A 23,782-nucleotide genomic window follows, 5' to 3' on the forward strand; every position below is an offset into this window, starting at 1 on the left:
ATCCCGAAGGACCGTCACAAAGACCATCTATNTTATAGATGGGACCAGGCTACACAAGCTCAAGTCGCGGCTTGGTTCTCATACCACTTCTTAAACCTTGCCTNCCTCAACAGGCACTCTAGCTAAACAGCTCGCCACAAAGGCCACACTCTGGCTAAACAACCCGCCACAAAGGCCACACAATGGTTAAACAGCCCGCCACAAAGGCCACACAATAGCTAAACAGCCCGCCACAAAGGCCACACAATATCTCGAAAGACCGCCACTAAGGCCACACAATGACTAAAAAGTCCGCCACTAAGGCCACACAAGCCCATCCACGGCTTCCCCCACTAAAACAGACAGTTTCTAACTCATATAAAACTTTCCACTTTTGGAAACTTTTCATTTCAAGAAACTTTCCTCCAAAAACCCCCCCTCACGGAAACTTTGTACCCCGAGCACCACCTCATCTTGTTACTTAGTCGCACAACCAACCACCCCAAGCGACCAAGTAAACAAGAGAGATGGGCTGGAATACTCCATTCTCGCTCCAGCCATGGATTATAGATGGGACCAGGCTACACAAGCTCAAGTCGCGGCTTGGTTCTCATACCACTTCTTAAACCTTGCCTTCATCCTCGCCTCAGGCTCCCAAGTCTGCTCCTCAACACCATCACAGTCCCAAAGGACTCTCATCAAAGGAATATTCTTCTTCCGAAGTTCCTTGATCCTCCTCTCGAGAACCCTCACTGGTCTCGCCTCCAAAGTCATGTTAGGCTGAAGATCCTCATGAATCTTAGATAACAACTGATCATCCTCACAGAGACACTTCCTCAACATAGAAACATGGAAAACTTTATGGAATGCACGCATAACCTCAGGTAACTCTAGTCTATAAGCCATTGGTCCAACACGCTCAATCACTCTGAACGGACCCATATACCTCGGACTCAACTTAGTCTCAGTCAACGACCTGTTCGGACCCTGCAACATGGCCATCTTGAGGTATACTCTATCTCCAACATGAAACTCAAGATCTCTCCTCCTCCCATCGGCATAAATCCTCTGCCGATCCTGAGCTTCCTTCATGTTCAGCTTGAGAACCTGAATCTTCTCCGAGGTCTCCTAAAAAAAAATCTGCCCCGTCCATGCTCCTCTCCCCCACCTGAGTCTAGCATAACGGTGTACGACACGGCCTCCCATACAAAGCCTCATAAGGAGCCATGCCAATCCTCGTCTGGTAACTGTTCTTATAAGCAAACTCTACCAAGCTCAAATGATCTGCCCAATGGCCACCCCAATCCAATACACACATCCTCAGCAAATCCTCCAACATTTGGATCGTCCTCTCTGACTGTCCATCTGTCTGGGGATGATAAGCTGTACTCATATCCACCTTAGTGCCCATCTCTGCCTAAAATGCCCTCCAGAACATTGAAGTGAACTTGGAATCCCTATCAGACACAATGCTCGCTGGCACCCCATGCAACCTGACTATCTCCTTCACATACTTCTTAGCCAAGACCGCTGCTCCATCAGTCTTCTTAATGGTCAGAAAATGTGCCGACTTAGTCAACCGGTCCACAATGACCCAAATAGCATCAAACATCCTGGACAATGGCAACCCAACCACGAAGTCCATAGTAATCATATCCCACTTCCACTCCGGAATGGGAAGACTCTTCAGCAAACCGCCTGGTACTCGAGGCTCAGCCTTCACTAGCTGACACACATCGCACCTCGCAACCCAACTAGCAACGTCCTTCTTCATCCCGACCCAGTGATAATACCTCTTGAGATCACGGTACATCTTAGTCGCTCCTGGATGAATAGAGAACATGCTGGCATGAGCCTCACTCAGAATCTCCTACCTTAACTCATCATCCTTAGGCACACAAATCCGTCCACGCACCAAAATAGTACCATTAGCTGAAACCTGATACTCTGAATCAACATTCTTTGAGGCATTCACCAGCCCCAAATCCTTCTCCTGAGCCAACCGCACTCTGCTCAACAGATCTGCTCTATCAGCTGCAACCAAGCCCAACGGCTCCTGAGAAACCGCACACAAGCTCAACGCACTGATATCTCCTACCAAAGAATCCATATCCTGCTCCTGAGCCAAAGCCGCCCGCTTCCGACTCAAAGCATCTGCAACCAATTTAGCCTTACCAGGATGATAGGCTATCTCCAGATCATAATCCGCCACCAGCTCCATCCACCGCCTCTGCCTCAAGTTCAGCTTGGGCTGAGTGAATATATACTTCAGGCTCTTATGATCTGTAAACACTTGTACTTTTGCACCATAAAGATAAGATCTCCAAATCGTCAGGGTAAAACCTACATCACCCATATCCAAGTCATGAGTAGGATAGTTGTCCTCATGCTTCCGCAACTGCCGCAAAGCATAGGCAATCACCTTCCCATGCTGCATCAACACACATCCCAAACCCACTCTGGATGCATCTGTATAAACCACATAGGGTATTCCCTGCTCAGGCAAAGCCAACACCGGAGCAGTAGTCAATATCTCCTTTAGGCTTGCAAAGCCCTCCTCACACTCATGTGACCAAACAAAAGGAACATCCTTCCCCGTCAACTTAGTCATAGAACGTGCTCTGCTCGCAAACCCCTGCACAAATCTCCTGTAATACCCTGCCAACCAGAGAAAACTCCTGAACTCCGTGGCATTCTGTGGTCTAGGCCAATCCCTGATAGCCTAAATCTTCTCTGGATCTACAGAAACCCCATCTGCAGACACAATGTGACCCAGAAAACCCATCACACGCTGCCAGAAACAACACTTGCTCAGCTTAGCAAGTAACTTCTGCTCCCGCAACTTCTCCAGAACTGCCCTCAAATGCACTACATGTTCCTCAGGACTTTTAGGATAAACCAGGATGTCGTCGATGAAAATGATGACAGACACTTCTAGAAACTCCTGAAACACGCTGTTCATCAATCTCATAAATGCAGCTGGTGCGTTAGTCAACCCAAACGGCATCACCACAAACTCATAATGCCCATACCTCGTCCTGAAAGCAGTCTTCCTCACATCCGCCTCATCTATCGGGATCTGATGATAACCCGACGCCAGATCTATCTTGGAGAACCAAGTAGCATCCCTCAACTGATCCAACAACTCATCGATCCTCGGTAGAGGGTACTTGTCCTTCACAGTGACCCGGTTGAGACCCCTGTAATCAATACACAAGCGAAAACTCTCATCCTTCTTCTTAACGAATAACACCGGCGCTCCCCACGGTGATACACTAGGACGGATGNAGAGAAAACTCCTGAACTCCGTGGCATTCTGTGGTCTAGGCCAATCCCTGATAGCCTAAATCTTCTCTGGATCTACAGAAACCCCATCTGCAGACACAATGTGACCCAGAAAACCCATCACACGCTGCCAGAAACAACACTTGCTCAGCTTAGCAAGTAACTTCTGCTCCCGCAACTTCTCCAGAACTGCCCTCAAATGCACTACATGTTCCTCAGGACTTTTAGGATAAACCAGGATGTCGTCGATGAAAATGATGACAGACACTTCTAGAAACTCCTGAAACACGCTGTTCATCAATCTCATAAATGCAGCTGGTGCGTTAGTCAACCCAAACGGCATCACCACAAACTCATAATGCCCATACCTCGTCCTGAAAGCAGTCTTCCTCACATCCGCCTCATCTATCGGGATCTGATGATAACCCGACGCCAGATCTATCTTGGAGAACCAAGTAGCATCCCTCAACTGATCCAACAACTCATCGATCCTCGGTAGAGGGTACTTGTCCTTCACAGTGACCCGGTTGAGACCCCTGTAATCAATACACAAGCGAAAACTCTCATCCTTCTTCTTAACGAATAACACCGGCGCTCCCCACGGTGATACACTAGGACGGATGAATCCCTTGCTCAACAAATCCTCTAGCTGCTTCTTCAGCTCTGCCATCTCTGCTGGAGCCATCCTGTAACGAGCCTTGGATAACGGTGTCATCCCTAGTTCCAGTTCAATCGTAAAAGGATCAGACCGAGAAGGTGGTAATCCCTGCAATGACTGGAACACGTCCTCAAACTCCTCTACAACCTGAATACCGCTAACCGTAGACTTCCCCACTGGCTCTGGCATAGATATAGTAACCAAATAAGCCTCACAGCCCTTTTCGATCATCTTCCAAGCCTGAATGGTTGAGATCACGAGACTCCCCGAAGTCTGTCTAATCCCCTGATAAACCAAATTCCCTCCTGAGCGCTAAAACTCCACTCAACCCCGATGACAATCCAGATGAACAATATGCCGATGCAACCAGTCCATCCCCAAGATAACGTCATACAGCTCCACTGGGCTGATAAGTAAATCTGCAGGCCACGACTCCCCTGCGATCTGAATATCAATTCCTCTGGCTCGTCCAATAACCCTCAGGAACTTACCTCCCGCAACTCTGACAACTCCTGTACGCTCCCCGGAATCCCCTCTGATTCCTGCGCTCTCTACACACTCCGGAGTAATGAAGCTATGTGAAGCTCCAGAATCGAACATAACATGGGACTTAAACCCTCCAACACTTTATCACAGGACAACATAAAATCTGAACTTACTAAGAATTCACAAAGATTAAGTACTAGAAATTATACTTGTGATCGCCCCGGCACTGGTTCCACCAGTCTCTACAGTCGTGTAAACCCGTGACGCCTGCTCAATCCGTGCCGCCTGCTCAATCCGTGCCGCCTGCTGCCCTCCCGGCTGCACCTGCTGCAACGCTGCCATTGCTACCGGCTGCAACTTGGGATAATAGGGCCTAATGTGCCCTGGCTCCCAGCAATGATAGCACACACGATCTGCTGCCGTCGGAACACTCCTCTTGGGGCAGCTAGAAACCTTGTGATCCTTGCCTCCACACTCGAAGCAACTCGGACCACCCAGCCTCAGCGTAGCCTCCCATCTCCTCTTGATTCCCTGCGCAGGCTTGTCGCCCCTGCTAGAACCTCCCTGATGCTGAGCCTTGCTAGGCTTGACTGCTGGGCTAGCCGCCACTGACTGTGCCCGGATATCCTCCTCGATCCTTGCTGCAGTCTCAACCAGCTCTGCACGCGTAGCATAACTCCTCCCTCTACAGTGAACCCTCAAATCGTCATGTAGGGCCCTCAAAAACCTCCTTATCTGAGCCTCCTCAGACTCTATATCCCGAACCCCATACCTCAGAAGTCGACTGAACTCCAAGTCAAGCTCCCGCACTGACTGAGTTCCCTGAGCCGGTGCCACTGGCGGCAACCGCTCTAACAACTGTGCCAGCAAACCCGCAAGGTCAACACCCGGGACTCTAACCACTGGGACACCTGCACCTGGGGCCCTAACATCACCGGCTACTGGAGCATCAACACCAACCCCTCCGGCCACACTCACGGAATCCTCCTGGACACCCTGCGACTCGTTAACACCCTTTGCTGTCACACTCTGGTCCTCGGTCTCACTAACCACTGGGACTCTGCCCCTACAACGATCACGTCCGCGTCCACGACCACATCAGCGTCCACGACCACGACCACGACTAGCAACAGCATCCTCTCTAACCATCTGCACTACCATGAACAGAAGGCTAAGCACGCAATTATACATAACACAAAAACATATATTCACCGTGGAATCACACTGTAGGCTCGAAGAGGATGTTCTAGGACTCCATGCCACACACAATTGACTAACCCACATAATCAATCAAGACATGCAATCCCAACCATCACAAGAAAAACCTAGTGAACCCAAACCTAGAACCGTAAGGGCTCCGATACCAAACTGAAACGACCTGACCCGTTTTTTTTTTAAATAATAAACAATAAATAATAATAATAATAATAATAATAATAATCTACAACTAGTGGTCCCATACCCACTAGCCACCTAACCACAAACACAACCAACAGCGGAAATAACAGATACCAATATCCAAACAATAATCCAATAACTAATAACCAATAATCAAATATAACAATACTCCAATATCAAACAACAGGAAACAAGGAACCAGAAACCTAGCAAATTCTAAAGACCCAACTCTAGCAACCTAGCAATGCCAGACAACATCCAATTGAGTCCCTAGAACATTCTTCTCTTCATTGCCTTGATTCCACGATCACACTTTGCCTTTACCTGTATCACAAACACAAATTGCAATGCATGCGTATTTTAAAAACACTTAGTAAGGCAATCCTCCCATCTACTGGGCTATACACACAAGCAATAGAGATACTCTAACCATCAAGCAACAATCAACAAACAAACCAGGCTCTACATCGACCGACACAAGGCTTGCATCGACCGACACCAACAGGGACAAGCATCGACCGACACAAGGTATGCATCGGTCGACACAAGGTTCACTTGCATTGACCGATACTTCCACATGCATCGACCGACGCATGCTCGACAATATGCGGAAACCCTAGTTGTATCGACTGACGCCTCCACATGGCATTGACCGATGCTCCTAGGTCAAGCCATGCCGTCCTCGCACTGTATCGACCGACGCACATGCCGAGCATCGTTATTCCCCGAAGCTTCTTGCCGGATCTCCGTTCCTGCAAACACCAGAAACAATCCCAAGCCACAAGAAAGCTTCCTAACGCCTCATACAACATTCTAAAAAGCCTAACAACACATAAAAACAAACAGATCAGAGAATCTCCAGCTTAGATAAGCCATGGTCATGCACTTACCTTTGCCAAGAAGTTTGTGAACCTTAAACAATCAAGAACACGCTCCTAGGAAGCTCCTACAACGATCCCAGCTACAGATCTCTGCAGAAACACCACCAAACACCAGGAATCACCAAGAACACTCAAGAACATTCAAAAACACTTTTTCTCCTTTCTTTTCTCTCAGAAACGACCAAAGTCGTCTAATGAGACAAAATGAACGACTTAAGATTTTTCCTTTCCCTTTTGCCAAAACGCAGCGTTTAACTTAAGTCAAAACGCAGCGTTTAACTTAAGTCAAAACGCAGGAAAAAGAGTCAGAGGTCGATGCTCCTCTAACATCGATCGATGCACATCCCAAACCGGGATTCCGGTTCGCGGATGTTACAATTTAATTTTACTCAAATTTTAGTCAAAATACCCTGATTTAATATGTCTAATATTCTTATATTAGTAGTATTGACCATATAATTAAAGGAAGATTTAACCTGTGTTTCAGAAACGAATTAATAATATTTTATATTTATACTAATGTTAATTCAAATCGTCATGTTAATAACATGTTCCGCTATATAACAACAAACCGTCATATTAGTGGTTTAACCCGTGTTTCAAAACCGTCATATTAGTGGTTTTGGTTGTGTGTTGTGTTTTGTTTGTGAAGTTGATATTTATACATGGAAAATGCTTGATGAGCAAGGAGTTTACGATCCATAGTAATAAAAGAGAGATTTTAGTGTTTTCCTATTTTAGTTGATATCATTATCGCAGAATAATATCCAGTTTCTTAACACGGTATATATTATATTAAATGTTTTTCTTGATGCTAAAGTTAAATATACCCGATTATTGAGTTTCTAAAGTTGGGTTCTCGTTTTTATGAACTTTATTAACGTTATAATCAATATTGCGATTGTAATCATTTGTTACTCAAACTTGGCTGTGTCATTTAAATTTAAGAGATCATACATTCTCTAAAGATCTATTAAAATAGGTTTGGAGATTTTTATGGGATAAAATTTAATGTGTAGAGTTGTTTTAGGAAAAATTGAAATGTATAGATGTTGTCAAGCTATTTATGGTAATAAATGTATCAAATTAGGTCGATTTTAATAGTTCCATTAAATGAGTTTCCATGAATTGTTATTTTAGGAAAATAATTAGGATTAATGTTGTAAATAAAACAAATTAAATAACCAAAACTTCAAGGGCATAACACAAAATGTACTTCAAAAATAATAATATAGATTCAAATTAATGTAGTTGCTTTGTTTTTAATGTTTATTAATTGTTTTCTTTTTATTTTTCAACATATTACTTATAGATTAGGAATTGCTTAAATTTTAAAATAATGAAAAGGCCTAAATCATGAAATAGAGACTAATATTTTCAAAAAAAAAGACTAATCTTTTCTTTATTTTGATTAAAAAAATAATCAAAATCAAACAAGATATCAAAAATATATTGTTTCTAATTTACATAGGTTAATGCTTTTTATTTTTTTAACTTAATTCGTATTAATAGAATTTATACCAAAAAAACAAAATCAGAATACATTTACTCAAAAAATCAACTCACAATATCTGAATTTTATAATACTCGTATTTTAATCAATTAGTAGAATAAAAGAACCTATTTTCCGTCAATAGTATCAATAAAACAACTATTCATAACATTAATATTAGATTATAACATATGGTATTTGAATAACTAGAAATCCAATATCTTTACACATAATTTTAACCATAATTTTAAGAAAAAATAATTTTTTACTAGAAAATCGTAAATAATAATCATGACTAATCATAATATCAGTTTTTGTTTAATAATTATTTTAATCATTCTAAATTAAATAAAAATAATTATTTATAGAAAAGTATTAAACCTCCACTATCTAAACAGGGCGGGTTAATTTTTTTTTATTGGCAAATCTTTTACAAATTATGATCTTATTTTCTGAAAGATTTTGCCCATTCATAAATTAATCATTTGAGAGGATTTGATATATATATATATATATATATATAATTAAATATAATAAAATGATTAAAATATCGACTAAATTATTCATTGCAGGAGAGGTACTATATTGTTCTGTCACACTATGCAAAACATATATATACTTTACGTGATAACTTATTGGATACTTACAAATATTCAAATTTTATAATTTTGCACCGAGCTCGATGAGTTTTAGTGACAAAGATATTTGTTATACTCCATTTCACCTTCCATATAATTCATGCACTTTAATCATTTTTTCTACGTTGACTCAATACAACTACAATTAGTAAATCAGACCACGAGTAAATACAAGTTTTCTTGATTCTACAATTTATAATAGGTTTAAGCAGTTATACCGAAAACCTAATAATGGTAAATCGTTAAGTTTATTGTACTGAGTAGAGTCGAAACCGGAGTATGAAACTATAAATTAAATATAGAAATTATAAAATACTTAACATAAGTCAAATAAATATACTACTATGTACTATCATTTTGTAACTAACGAATCAAAATATACGCAAATATTTTCCCGCGATGTATAGTGCGGTTACCATCTAGTTTTGTTTTTACATCATTAGATACTTTTCTCGGTGACGCCCACTACTCGTATTGCTACACTTTGGCCAAATCTCAACCATCCAATCCAATCCATTTATACTCTTCCTCGTGATCTCGTAGTCGCAATTTCCTCTATAGAAATCTTCATATGCAAATGCTCAATAGAACCAAAGTCGACTTTTCTCCCAGGCAAGAGTATCAAGAATCCTTTCCCAAGCAAACTTTCCAGCGCTGACGAGGCTTTTGCCTGCCGGCGTCGGGATCTATTTGACCCACTTTTGCTCTGTTCGTCCATTTTCAAGTTCCAATCAAAGACCATCGAATGCTGCTGTCGATCAATCACTCACCAGAGAGACTCTGTTCGCAAATATCAGGCAGCTAATATACTCATCACTCATCATGGCAATTCCTTGTGAAACTAGGGTTTTCTCCAGTGGACCTAGTTTCCATTGTAAAACTAAACCGAGGCTACCGGCTGTTCCTGCCCACTTTCCACCCACCAGAGATGCTGCTTGTAGCACAAAGCTCTCCGCTACTCTTGGGCAGCCATCACATCCATGTATCAGCTTGGCAAGCGGTTATGAAGCTAGGATTTTACCCAGTGGACTTAGCTACCAATGGCGACTCTTACCACGATCACCACGTGATACCTACGATTTATCCCTCATCGGAGAAACTTCATGCACTGTAGACCTCTCCGCAACTCTTGGGGGGCCACCAATCTCACTATCCCCTACGGCTCTTCTTCCTAAACTAGTGTTCTCCTAGTGGACCTAGAATTCAGGTTAGGCCCATTAAGCCAAAAAATCCCAAGTGCATCAACTTCGATCAAGTTTGCAACAACAGCAAGGTCAAGCCCATTACCTCAATTTTGTTGGTTTGCCATTTTCAAGTTCTGTCTTGTTTTCCGATATCTGATGGTCGAAGACTCCATTGGAGAAAGGTAACAGCAGTTTCGTTTGGCCATTCAGACATCTTGTACGGAACCTGGCTATAGTTGTTTTTAGGGGTTTGCGGTTTGAGTATAAAGCTATACGGATTTATGGTCTGTGTTTCTCAAACTGTGCTAGCAAAAGTGGTACATATGGTCTTGAACTCCTTAGGTTCAATGACGGGTATCAGTTAAGTTGGTTACATGATGATACTAAGCATTTCTTGCCTACCACCCTTATCACCCGGATCTCATACCAAATAACCTTTGATGCTTTGAATGTCAAAGCAACCTCCTTTCGACTACACAGCTAGAGTCTCCCGAGTCTTTGTTGTTTTGTTACTGTGGACAGTGCTTCTCGCCCTGGTGGACTCCAAAGTATTGACTCTCTTCTCAACGTCTTAGTGTCTTTCCGAGGATGACCTATCAATTTACCATGATCTCACATGTACCAATGGACTCTCAAGCTCATAGTTCATAGCTCTCTTGGATTTACAGTTGATGAATTCCATCTGTAACCTTATGGCATTGGGAAATGCTCTCTATTGAACTTTGGCACTATTCCTCTTTGTACTTGTATTTGTGTTCTTGAATGAATGAAAAAGCAATGGTTTGACAAAAAAAATAATATAATAAAAGTAAAAGAAAAAAAAAAGACAAATCCTCAATAGAAATCTTCCTCATAATCGTATGTTCACTTCTTCCTTAATGATTTCAAAACCTCAAAGTCAAGGTGGGATTTTGTAAGACATATTTTTGAACTAAAAATGTTTAAAAAAGTCTCCTAGAATTACATTCAATAGATTTTTTTAGAAAAATTATGATTTTTTGAATAACAGTAGATTTGAAATGAGATTTAAAAAATATTGATTGAATAACAAGAGATTGTAAATTATTTTTATAACATTCAATAACATTGGATTTCAGATTTATAAAAATCACCAATTAAATAACAGGAAATTTAAGAATACCCCAAAATCTCTTAAATTCCTCAGTTCAATACACCCCAATGTTGTTTATGACCTACTTTTGAAATCAACCGTAAACTATTTCAGATTCTATAAAAGTTTATGACATCTTGAGGTAATATCCAAAAAGTATGTAAAACTAATCTAAGAGAGTATGCAAAAACTCTATGGCAATCTTTTAAAATCTTTACATTTTTATAATTTAAAAAATCATCAAAAGGTGAACCCTTTTGTTCATCTCTAATTATTTTAACCAAGAAGAATTTGATGTGTGAGAACATATTTAAGAACCTATTAATTATACTTCCTTATAAAATAAATAAATAAAATCTGTATACATTATAAAATTAAAAACTCAAATTTCTTTTTTATAAATCCAAACTGATATATAATTTTATTTTAATTGTAAAATCTAAACCCTAACCATGTCATTTTTAAACCCAAACCGACATATAATTTCGCTCTAATTATAAAATCTAAACCTTCATCTCATTTGTAAACCTAAACCGACACATAATTTTGTTCTAATTGTAAAGTCTAAACCAAACCAATATTTAACTTTCTTTAATTAAAGTATAACGAATTTGTTTCCTTAATTTAATTTTCTTTTTAACTTAATTTTCATTTATTTTTTAAATAATTAATGTATATAAGATTCTGATTGGTTGAAGAGGAGCATGTGAACGAAAAGGTTCACCGTAGGAGTGTGAACCTAAAAGTATTTTTCCCCTAAAAATTAATGAATGTTGTAAACCATTGAAGATAGATCTCCATAACCGGTCGATACAAGCCCAAGTTCATAAGGCACATCATTGCTATCTATTCCCACCGTCAATAGGTTTTTGGGTTTTATGTACTTGTATATATATGTACTCTCGATTGGATGAATAAGATAAGTTTAAGTTTCACAACACGTTATCAGCACGAGTTTGCTCTAAAACCCTAAAAAGTTTTCGAGAAAACCCCCTTACCTCAAAATCGCCAAAACTGCACATCAGCCCTAGTTCGTTCAAACTCGCAACCGGAGGTTAAGCTCGTGATCAGCTTGTTATTTCTGTGATCTTAAGCTCCCGGATCAATCCATTCAACCCAATCGGTGGCTAAGGTAAACAATCAATCCCATCGGACATATATATATCAAATCTGATCTCTAATTGTATTTGAACCATAAAATCTACATATATACAATCAACAAATCAAAACTCTAAAGCTATAAACACTAAATATCCTAAACCCTAAGCTGCGATTTTTGAAACCCTAAATTCTAAAGCATTAAAATCCGATTGTTTGAGGTTGAGGTTTGCTTAGGATAGATTGATTGTTATTAACTGATTGTTCTATATCTTGCATGAAATCCTAAAATTGAAATCTTAAAATCGGAACCCTAGGGAAAACATAATCCTATTCGGAAAAAAGAGCAAAACCTAACTAGATTATTTGCATTCATTCCTATGATATTTCCTTATTCATACTAGATCACAATTTTGTCTAGGATTGTTTCATGCATAAACTAACCATGTGATAATACAAGATGTTACTTACTAGGACCAATATGATTCGGTCTTAAAAACTGCATGGCCTAGATTAAATTGATTACATGATTCGGTCATAAAAACCGCATGGCATAATCTAAAACGAATGCATGTTTTTGCTCGTGTGTCTTATAGATGTCAAAGATCAACTATGTCCAATATGCTGCACTTAATGTCTCTGGTGACAACTATTTACAATGGGCTTTGGATACTAAGATTACCCTGAAATCAAAGGATCTATGTGAATGTATCGAGGATGACAATGATACCACTGAAAAAGAAAGATATAAGGTGATTCTCCTCATACGCCATCATCTTGCTGAGAGTATAAAAAATCAGTACCTTACCATTGAATCCTCTTGACCTTTGGGTAGAGTTGAAAAATAGATATGGTCACCAAAAGATGATGCTTCTACCAAAATCCCAATTCGATTGGAAGAATTTAAGAATCGAGGATTTTAAATCCGTGGATGAGTATAACTCAGAGCTGTTAAAGATAGTTTCAATCTTGAAACTATGTGGTAAGGAGGTTACTGAGGAAGACTTGCTAGAGAAAACATTCTCAACCTTTCACACAAATAACTAACTGCTTCAGCAACAATATCGTAAAAAGGGTTTTACTACATATGCAAGTCTAATCTCTTATTTGCTACTTGCTGAGCAAAACAATGAGTTATTGCTGATGAACAGTGAAATCAGACCTCCTGGCTCTACCCCATTCCCAGAAGCCCACAAAGCTGATATGACCAAGAAAGAGCCTCAAGGGCCTAAAGAGACTAAAGAGTCTAACTACGTCCATAGAGACAAGTATCACGACCGCGGTCGTGGTAGAGGACATGGTGGTCGTGGAAATTACCAAGGAAACCATTATGCTGGTCAAGGCCGTGGGAATCGATCCGACTTTGGTCGTGGTCGAGATAGAGGCCGCAGAATCTTCAAACCACAACACAAAACCAAATCCGTTTCCCACAGATGCGGTATGGGGAACCATTGGGCAAAGACGTACAGGACACCTAAGCACCTTGCTGATCTCTATCAAGAGAGTGTGAAAAAGAATCCAGAAGGTAACCTGGTTCATCTCGATGGTGAAGGAGATTTCGAGCATGAGAAAGATGATTAAATGGATTATGAAACGTCAGATTGCCTAAAAGAGGGTAATTAAATTTAGACACCTATTGTTTTGATTTATTTTTGATTTCCATGTTTTATGCTTTTGGATTTTATTGAATTATGATTTTGGTTTAAATTCAATTATTTTATTATCTTTAATATACATTCGTTTTTTTATTCCTTTATGTCTAAAATATAATTTTTTTCCATATTAAGAAATGACTAACGATAAGAACATACTTTTGGTGGATAGTGGATCAACCACATGATTTTGAAGGACAAGAGATATTTTGTGAATCTCACTTTAAAAAACGCCAATATTAGCACAATAGCAGGTATAGCTAGTCTTATTGAAGGCTACGGCCAGGCCCATATTCTTTTACCTAAGGGCACACATCTTGAACTATTAGATACTTTATATTCACCCAGTTCAAAAAGGAGCTTATTGAGTTTCAAAGATATTTGTTTGAATGGTTTCCATATTGAAACTAAAGGTGAAGGAAACCAAGAGTTCGTACACATTACCGAGATTACCCAAGGCTTTAAGAAAGTCCTAGAGACTATACCCGCATTATCTACTTGCATTTACTATGCCAAATATGGCAATTAACAAGATGTTCAATGAACAATTCACTTTATGGCATGACCGGCTTAGCCATCCCGGTTCTAACATGATGCGTAAGCTAATCTTAAATTCAAAAGGGCACACTATAAAAGAGAGACGAGTTATCCCTAAGAATCTCATGTGTGTAGCATGTGCACAAGGGAAACTCATTATAAGGCCATCACCAGTCAAAGTAACTAAAGAGACTTTAAATTTTCTGGAAAGGATACAAGGAGATATATGTGGACCAATACACCCACCATGTGGGACGTTTAGATATTTTATGGTCCTCATTGGTGCATCGACCAGATGGTCGCATGTTTGTCTATTGTCCACTAGAAACCTAGCGTTTGCTAGATTCCTGGCTCAGATCATACGTCTGCGAGCACACTTTCCAGATTTTCCACTTAAGACTATACATCTAGATAATGCTGGTAAATTTACATCTCAAGCGTTTAATGATTATTGTATGTCCATGGGGGTAAGTGTGGAACATCCCGTGGCATATGTACATACACATAATGGATTAGCTGAATCCTTCATTAAATGAATTCAATTGATTGCTCGACCATTACTCATGAGGTCGAAGCTTCCTGTGTCGGATCGGGGACACGCAGTATTACATGCAGTAGAGCTTATATGCATCAGGCCATCTAGTGAGCATAGATATTCACCATCCCAATTACTCACGGGTCATGAGCCAGACATATCCCATCTAAAGACATTTGGGTGTGCCGTTTATGGACCCATTGCACCACCACAAAGAACAAAGATGGGACCTCAAAGGAGGATGGGAATATTTGTTGGATATGATTCTCCCACCATCATTAAGTATCTAGAGCCAACCATGGGTGATCTATTTAAGGCTAGATACGCGGATTGTCAGTTTGCTGAATCTGAATTCCCTATATTAGGTGGAGAGACAAACAAGCTGGTCAAAGAGATATCATGGAATCAAACATCCTTGAATTGGCAAGATCCTCAGACTCTGGAATGTGAAGCAGAGATCCAAAAGATTATACATTTACCAAAGCTAGCTAACCAATTGCCAGATTCCTTTGCTGACCCAAAGAAAGTTACAAAATCATACATACCAGCTTGTATTGAACCAGTACGTATTGATGTTCAAAAGGGACACAATCAAGTTTCTACAGAGTCTAAGGTACGTTTGAAACGTGGTAGACCAATAGGTTCCCAAGATAAGAATCCTCGGAAATCAAAGAAAGGTGCAATTAAAACCGAGGTTAAGGAAACCATAGACATGACCGCGGCAGACCCAAAGGAACCGATCAATGAGGTTTGGGACGTTAAACCTCAAGGTCCTGAAGGTATTGATAATAATGAGATCTCAATAAACTATATCATGTCTGGAATTAATGGAACCGAAAAGATGCCGATATCGATGAAATATTTGCATATAAGGTAGCACTTGAAATGAATGAGGATCATGAACCCACGTCTTTATTAGAGTTCACTCAAGGATCAGATTGGCTAAAATGGAAAGAAGCCATAAACGTGGAGTTGAATTCATTAAAGAAAAGAAATGTGTTTGGTCCGATCATAAGGACACCATTCGATGTAAAACCAGTAGGACACAAATGGGTTTTTGTGAGGAAGAGAAATGAGAATAATGAAATCGTGAGATATAAGCCACGACTTGTAGCACAAGGATTCTCACAAAGACCGGGGATATATTATGAGAAGACATACTCCCCTGTGGTGGATGCAACAACTTTTAGATTTTTGATAAGTCTGGCTATAAGAGAAAGTCTTGATCTACGGCTAATTGATGTAGTGACCGCATATTTATATGGTCCACTGGATAATGAAATATATATGAGATTACCAGAGGGTATTGAGCTCAATGATAAGAAAGGTTCTCGAGAACAGCACTGCATAAGGCTGAACAAATCCGTTTATGGACTGAAACAAAGTGGGCGTATGGGGTACAATAGACTTATTGAGTCCCTAGTCAAAGAAGACTATAAGAATGATCCCATCAGTCCATGTATTTTTATAAAGAAGTTTGCAAACAAAGGATTTGTAATCATAGCAGTATACGTGGATGATTTGAACATCCTAGGAACCTCCGGGGAAATTTCCCAAACAGTTGAATACCTCAAGAAAGAGTTTGAAATGAAAGACCTTGGTAAGACTAAATTTTGTTTGGGATTGCAGCTTGAGTACATAAATAATGGAATCCTTGTGCATCAAATGGCATATACTGAAAAGATACTCAAGAGATTCAATATGGACCAGGCCCACCCATTGTCTAGCCCAATGGTTGTGAGAAGCCTCAGATTGGACAGTGATCCGTTCGGTCCAAAGAAGAACAATGAAGAAGTTCTCGGTCCTGAAGTGCCATATCTCAGTGCCATAGGAGCTTTAATATATTTGGCTAGCCACACTAGACCAGATATTTGTTTTGTCGGGAACCTCTTATCGAGATTTAGTTCATGTCCGACCCAAAGGAACTGAAACGGTATCAAACATATATTGCGTTACCTACAAGGAACGAATGATTTCGGTCTATTCTATACTAACCATAACAAAAATGCTTTAGTTGGTTTTGCTGATGCAAGTTATCTATATGACCCACATAATGCTAGAACTCAAACCGGCTATGTGTTTACACACAGTGGTACAGAAATTTCATGGCGTTCAATGAAGCAGACCATTGCGGCCACTTCATCTAATCATGCAGAAATTTTGGCTAGGCATGAGGCCAGCCATGAGTGTGTTTGGTTGAGATCAATGACTCAACACATCAGATCAGATTGTGGCATGACGGATGACAAGGAACCAACCATCATATTTGAAGACAACACAGCATGCATCGCACAGCTCAAGGACGGTTACATCAAGGGAGATCGGACGAAGCATATTTTGCCTAAGTTCTTTTTCACACATGAACTACAAGAGGCCGGTGAAGTTCAAGTGGTACAAATCCAATCTAGCGACAACTCAGCCGATCTTTTCACCAAGTCATTACCAACATCAACATTCAGGAAGCTCACACATCAGATTGGGATGCGTAGACTCAAGGATATTTAGTGATGTTCAGAAAAGGGGGAGTAATACGTATTGTACTCTTTTTCCTTCACCATGGTTTTGTTCTACTGGGTTTTTCTAATATGGTTTTAATAAGGCAGCATCCCCAAGCGTATTACGATGATCTCTTAGCATCTACACGGTTATGTCATCCAATGGGAAGTATTGTAAACCATTGAAGATGGATCTCCATAACCGGTACATACAAGCCCAAGTTCATAAGGCCCATCATTACTATCTATTCCCACCGTCATTAGGTTTTTGGGTTGTGTACTTGTATATATATGTACTCTCAATTGGATGAATAAGATAAGTTTAAGTTTCACAACAGTGAAAGCCTTTTTATTTGGAAAAAAAATAAAACATAAATATCCAAACCCTAAATTTTACTCATTTATGTTTAACGCTATGGAGACTCTATTTCCGGAGGCTGGTCGGAGCTCTCTACTGATTTGCTTACATCTATTTTGAACGATTAGTTATCTCCATGGCTAATGCTATTCCCAGAGAGAGAGACAATAGTTGCGTGCTGTACAATCCAGACGAAGATAGGGTTTACAAAACAGAGAGAGACTTATCAACATATAGTTGCATTATATTTTCTCGCAAATTCGGGTAATTGGTTCCTTGTGATCGATTCTCGATCCATTCTCTATATTATGGATGTCTTTAACGTTGAAAAAATTGACCTTCCACCTCTAGAGTCGTTCCTGTCAGATAACTTTACAGTCGAGCAAATAGGAGATGACGAGAATGCCAAATGGAAAGAAACTGATCACCCTAATAATCGTGTTTGTTACAAAACAGACACAATTCTAAGAGGCCTTTTGTGGGTGGACGAGAAAACGAAAGAGTTTGTTGTAGTTTGGTTCTTCGATTACTCTGACACGTTTTTAGCCTATTGCAAGAAAGGTGACGATCATTACAATAACATTGAGCTATGTTATGTTCTCCCTAAGGACAAGGAGTTACGAGGTGTAAAAGATATGGTACTCCATGGTTACTTTCTTTATATCGTTACGGCCCATGCGTACATTCGATGCCTCGATTTGTCTAGTCAACAAGGTTTCGAGGACGTTAATCAAAATAACCCATTGAAAAAGTTTCCTCGAGGGGATTATAAAACCAATTGCAAGATCAGGGGAGGTTTTGTTGGTTGAAAACAACATTGGAAGCGATAAGAGCTTCCGTGTCTACAAGGAGGATCCTATTGCAGATCCAGATAAAGTCGACACCCCGCTTTTTGAGGTGGATACTATAGAAGATGAGGAGGCCCTGCTTAACTTGGGTATCACTATGCGTGGTATCGAACCAAACTCCATCTATTATACCCGTCAAGACCGTGTTTTTCACCGGTTGTTTTCAAACCTGGACATCTGTGTATTCAATCTCGAAACCAAGACCCTCAAACGGTTTCCTAGTCTCTCCAACATGAAGCTCAAGGATGCTTTATGGTTTCTCCCTGGAGTTTGAAAAATTACAAACTTTTCTTTTCTTTCCCATATCTAACATATATGAACAGTTCAAGCTAGGAATATCTTTCTACATGTTGTACGAACAATTTGTAGATAAGGAAATAAACTATACCTAAGAAGCAGTGTTATTACATGACATATGATCTGACTTTAATATATATGACTATTTCGCAGCAAAACTTGTCCCGAGGAAATTGGATTTCTTCTGAGCTATAGCACCGTGTATATGGTTCAGACAACTAATATTGAGCACTCGAAGTTGTGGCTGTCACGAGTCTTCAAAATGATGATCCGTCTCATCAAATATCTCTTCCTACAGTCATATTTACAAACAAATGATAACTGATTTGAAATAAAGTAATAGGAAAAAGTTATGAGAATTGAAGAGGTAATAGTTTGTTACTTACCTGCAAAAGTTCTTCAATGACATCTTCCATGGTAATGATACCAACAGCTTCTTCCTCCTCAGCTAGCTTTGGCAGCGGATGTTCGTCAAATTGCAAAATGTCAGCGTCATTATCTTTGGACCACCTCTTGCTCCTCGACCCTGCTTTAAACGAATTTGCTCGGTTTGGAAAACTTTTCCATTTCTGAAGTGATCTCCTTCTTGTAAACTTTTTTTCCTGTGGGGATCTCTCATTATCCACATCCACTCTGACTTCATTCACAGTCCCTATTCAAAGTGGAGAAAAGGTTATTAGTCTGCGTAAGAAGTTTCCACCCACATTGTATAACTCCCACGAAGAAAATCCAGTTACCGTTTGCAGCATCATTACTGGGTAATGGGTGGATTTTGTCACACTGTCTCACAACCACAGCCATGTGGCTATGACCTTTCTGAAACTCGTTCAATATATCATATAACGGTAAGGTTTCTGGAACTCTGGAACGCATTGGAGAAAAACAAGAACGAGCAATCAAAAAGCATATTCAACAAGTTTTCAGTCGTTTGACATTTGGTAATCAAATTATAATTGGTAAAGTTACCTTGGGATTCTTCGTATCGTCACATTTTTTACTTGTATTTCTTCATCAGGGTTGATAGTCAATAAGTTCTTCACCTGAAGATAAATTTAAGAGCCGTAAGAGGCAGATACAGGTGGACAATAATGTTAATAAAGGAGCAAATTAGTCTGCTTTGTTACTAAGATTCTTCAACTGCTTGAAGGTATCGTGAGATGGAGATTTACCAAAACAAGTCCAATTATGTTGGTACGTTGCTCATAGTATACTGGAACCCTGCTATGACCTTTCTCGAGGATCAAATTCATCAAATCCCTGATGAAGGACAAAAGAAATTAAGTTTAGAATGACTAGGAGAATTAAGGAATCTATGCAGGGGGTTTGAACGAACGAACCAAGACCTGTCTAGTTTTGCATTGATGTCAATCACAAAAGTCTCAGAAACTGGTGTCATTGCATCTTTGGCCATTTTCCCAGATAGTTCAAGAGCTCCAGCAATGATAGTTGTCTCATCATGTGTTAAATCTCCACCCTTTCCAGCCTGAAAGAATTGGGATGCTAAGTTATTCAGCTGACAACATAATGCAAAAAGCATAAAACAGAAACATGTCATCATGAGAACAGACTGTTGCACACAACTCATAATTTGAGACATAAGAGATATCGAAGACATGCCTCATTTCCATGCAAATCCACAAGTGTTTTCAGCTCAGCTCTGCGGAAAAGGGCTACACGACCATGACCAAGTAGAAAGTCCAACAGCTGAAATATATACAGAAAAAAAAGTAAATAAATAAATAAAAAGGAGCAAAGATTGTATCAGGACAAAGACTCTATGCCCAGGGCAATCACTCTTGGGACCCTGCTGCATAATTTAAAAGCTGAACATGGGAGATTCGGGTGTGTAATCAATCACCTTACTGATCGGCCATGCAACTGGTAAGCAGATCCAGACTAGAACACGGACAAATGGAGCCACTGTTGCACCAATTGCCAAACCATGACGAGAACAGACTGACTGAGGTATAATCTGCAGATGGGAGTTAAATCAACCATCAATTGTGGTAAATGATAAGTAAAACCAGAGCTCACCTCACCAAAGAGAAGAATTAATGTCACTGAAATCAGAATGGCACCCCAAGCCGTCACAAGAGCGTCAAGGAAAATAGGAAGCGTCTGAGAACCAAAAGTTACAATAAGTAAGTACAAGAACATTCAAGAACCCTACAAAGTAAGAACATTCCCCAAGTTCAAGTCCTAATACTCTATACCTCCATAGCAGCTGCATTGCAAATCAGTAAAGTGCAAAGCAAAAGATGCTGATTTTTCACAACTGGCAATATCTTTGCTGCATCAAAAGCCAAAAACCCACTTGCAAATCATTAAGATAATGAATCAAGACATTCAAATTTATCACAGAAACATGAAACAAAGTCATTGATGTAATCCAAAACTAAACATGCTAATATTAAACTTCAATACTAAATCCACAAGTTACAATTTAATAATTCCTAGAAAACAATCTAAACACAAATTAGGAAGTTAATTAAATAACTAAATCAGAGAGACTCGTGTCATTTACCAAACCAACAACACATGCGAGAGATTCTGATTCCCTTTAATAATTCCAAAATTAAAGCAAAAAAAAAAAAAGAGAATCAAAATTACCAGCATGTATACGATCTGTGGGAGTGCCGGATTTAGCAAGAACCTCAAGATCAACGAGACTCATAGACATAAGACCCAAGGTAAGACCAGACATTAGTCCAGCGAACAAGACTAGTAACACTATCACAACTATGTGTATGAAGAAGTTGGGCTCGCAGCATTCATACTCCACCGCCATAGTTTCACCCAAAAGAAAAAGAACCCAGAAATTAAAAACCCTAATCTTACGTCAACATCTTCGAAATCACGTACGGACAAGAATACACCGTTTCGAAATTAAGCTTAGAATGATAGTTGAAATCAGAATGAGATGACCTCTGATTGTTCAGAAAGATTCTGATTTGCGACAAAAGAAACACACAAAAGAAAAGAAAAAAAAAACAGAGATTACGAAGAGAGAGATCTGAGTAAATTTTAGAGTGAGTGGGAGACGAAAAGGTGATGAAGAAGACACTTCTCTAAAAGAAAGAAAAGAAAAACACATTTTTTCTTGACGAAGCTTGGAGGAGATAGTTTGCGTGGCGAAAGACTAAACTGCCCACGCGATGTTACTGCAAACGTGTTTTTTCGGGGACGGGTGTTTTGGTCATTAGTTGATTCTATTCTGTGCTTTGTCAGATTATTGTTAGCAATGATTTTTAGACTTTTTTTTTAGTACAAAGTTAGAGATTTGATATTTGGTGGATTCGAGTATCATCATTCATCATAGTACCATATATTTTATATATAACCCAAGAGTTTTTTTTTCCCTGTCTGTTGATAAAATGTGAACAGAGAACTAAAACTTTTTTTTTTTTTTTTTTTTTTTTTTTTTTTGCCATCAAACCCCATATATTAAGTTATCGAAGATGACTCTCTTCGAGAAAGAGCCAGTTAGGAACCGACGGACTTACATGGGAAAAATAGACACCTCGAGCTCTTGCACATTTCGCAAGTTTATCTGCACGGATATTATCCTCGCGAGGAATATATCTAATACTAAAATCGGCAAATCTATCTCTGAAATGAGTACAATCCTTCAATTCTGATGAAAAGGTCGGCCAATCCTCGATAGTAGACGTCATCCTTAGGAGGTCTGAACAATCCATAGCAAAAAGAGTTTTATCCATCTCCAACGCTAATAAGCATTTCATAGCCCAATAAGGGTATCTAACTCTGCATGTAAAGGGGACAGGCTTCTGCGCGATCCTTTTAGCCCCATGTGCAGGATTCTATCGCCAATAGACGCAATCCAACCATGTCCACTCCTATCCACCTCTGCATGCCAAGATCCGTCTATAAAGCATACAAGAGATTCTTGTGGAATTGGGGTCGAAGATGTGTCTGCCTCTATTACCGTTGGTGCTAGGTCTCTTTTATTTGCTTTCCTCCATACTTCTTCTTCTTGGATAGCTTTTTCCACTGTATCTTGCGGAGACTCATGGATATTTTCAAACACTTTCTTGTTTCTTGCCTTCCAAATGTACCACATCAACCAAGGAAATGTCCGCAGATTTTGATCAAGGACACCATAGTCTCTACCTCTCCCGTATAGAAAATCAAGGTTGCTATATAGGGAAGATGAGGGAAACACCATAGGATGGGTAGGGATTGTCGATAAAGCCCACACTTGACGTGCTGGGGGGCATTCAAATAGTATGTGATTTATAGTTTCCTCCTCTCCTCCACACCTAGGACATTCCTTATTCCTACCAATATGGCGATAATACAAACGCTGGCATGTTGCCAAACACCCAGTCACACATTGCCACACGAAATGCTTTAGCTTCCGTGATGTTTTTAACTTCCATACTTGCGCCTTGAGTGTCATAACACTAGGCCCCTGAAGAGGGAGGCCGCAAGTAGGGCGAGAGATAGCTCTCGCGGCTTCGTATCCAGATTTAACGGTATAATTCCCAGACTTCGTCAAGGTCCACGAATATCCGTCCCTCGAGGCGTTCAAGCTCGGTCTAATTCCCAGAATAAGGGTAATATCTTTTGGGGGGGAAGAATTCCTGAAGACGCTCTATTTTCCACTTTTTTGTGTTAAAATCAATCAAGGTATTAACACAAATCAGATGATTTCTTTCGTTAGTCAACCCTTGTGGAGGTCGCGCTGGCGTATCTGGAATCCATGGTTCAGTCCAGATGCAAGTGTTGAATCCCGAGCTTATAGTCTTACGAATCCCATAAGAAAGAACATGTTTTGCCGCCAACATACTCCTCCAACCATATGATGGTCGATTTGACACTTGTATCTC

The 23,782-nt window shown here is 39.9% G+C and overlaps 1 protein-coding gene and 1 pseudogene across 1 annotated transcript; one reads left to right on the forward strand and one right to left on the reverse strand.

The window, feature by feature from the left end:
• Nucleotides 13,354-18,909, forward strand: LOC104767964 (annotated as a pseudogene).
• On the reverse strand, nucleotides 18,912-22,109 carry LOC104766668 (DUF21 domain-containing protein At2g14520-like). Its single transcript, XM_010490591.2, has 11 exons — nucleotides 21,543-22,109; nucleotides 21,146-21,222; nucleotides 20,967-21,050; nucleotides 20,791-20,904; nucleotides 20,550-20,636; nucleotides 20,276-20,415; nucleotides 20,102-20,189; nucleotides 19,899-19,972; nucleotides 19,670-19,794; nucleotides 19,319-19,584; nucleotides 18,912-19,224 (listed from the first exon to the last, which is right to left on the reverse strand). Exons 1-11 carry the CDS (start codon nucleotides 21,718-21,720, stop codon nucleotides 19,180-19,182), a joined length of 1,278 nt encoding a protein of 425 aa, XP_010488893.1. The 5' UTR covers nucleotides 21,721-22,109; the 3' UTR covers nucleotides 18,912-19,179.

Source organism: Camelina sativa, chromosome 19 (assembly GCF_000633955.1).
Source record: "Camelina sativa cultivar DH55 chromosome 19, Cs, whole genome shotgun sequence".
In the NCBI taxonomy this organism is placed as follows: Eukaryota; Viridiplantae; Streptophyta; class Magnoliopsida; order Brassicales; family Brassicaceae; genus Camelina; species Camelina sativa.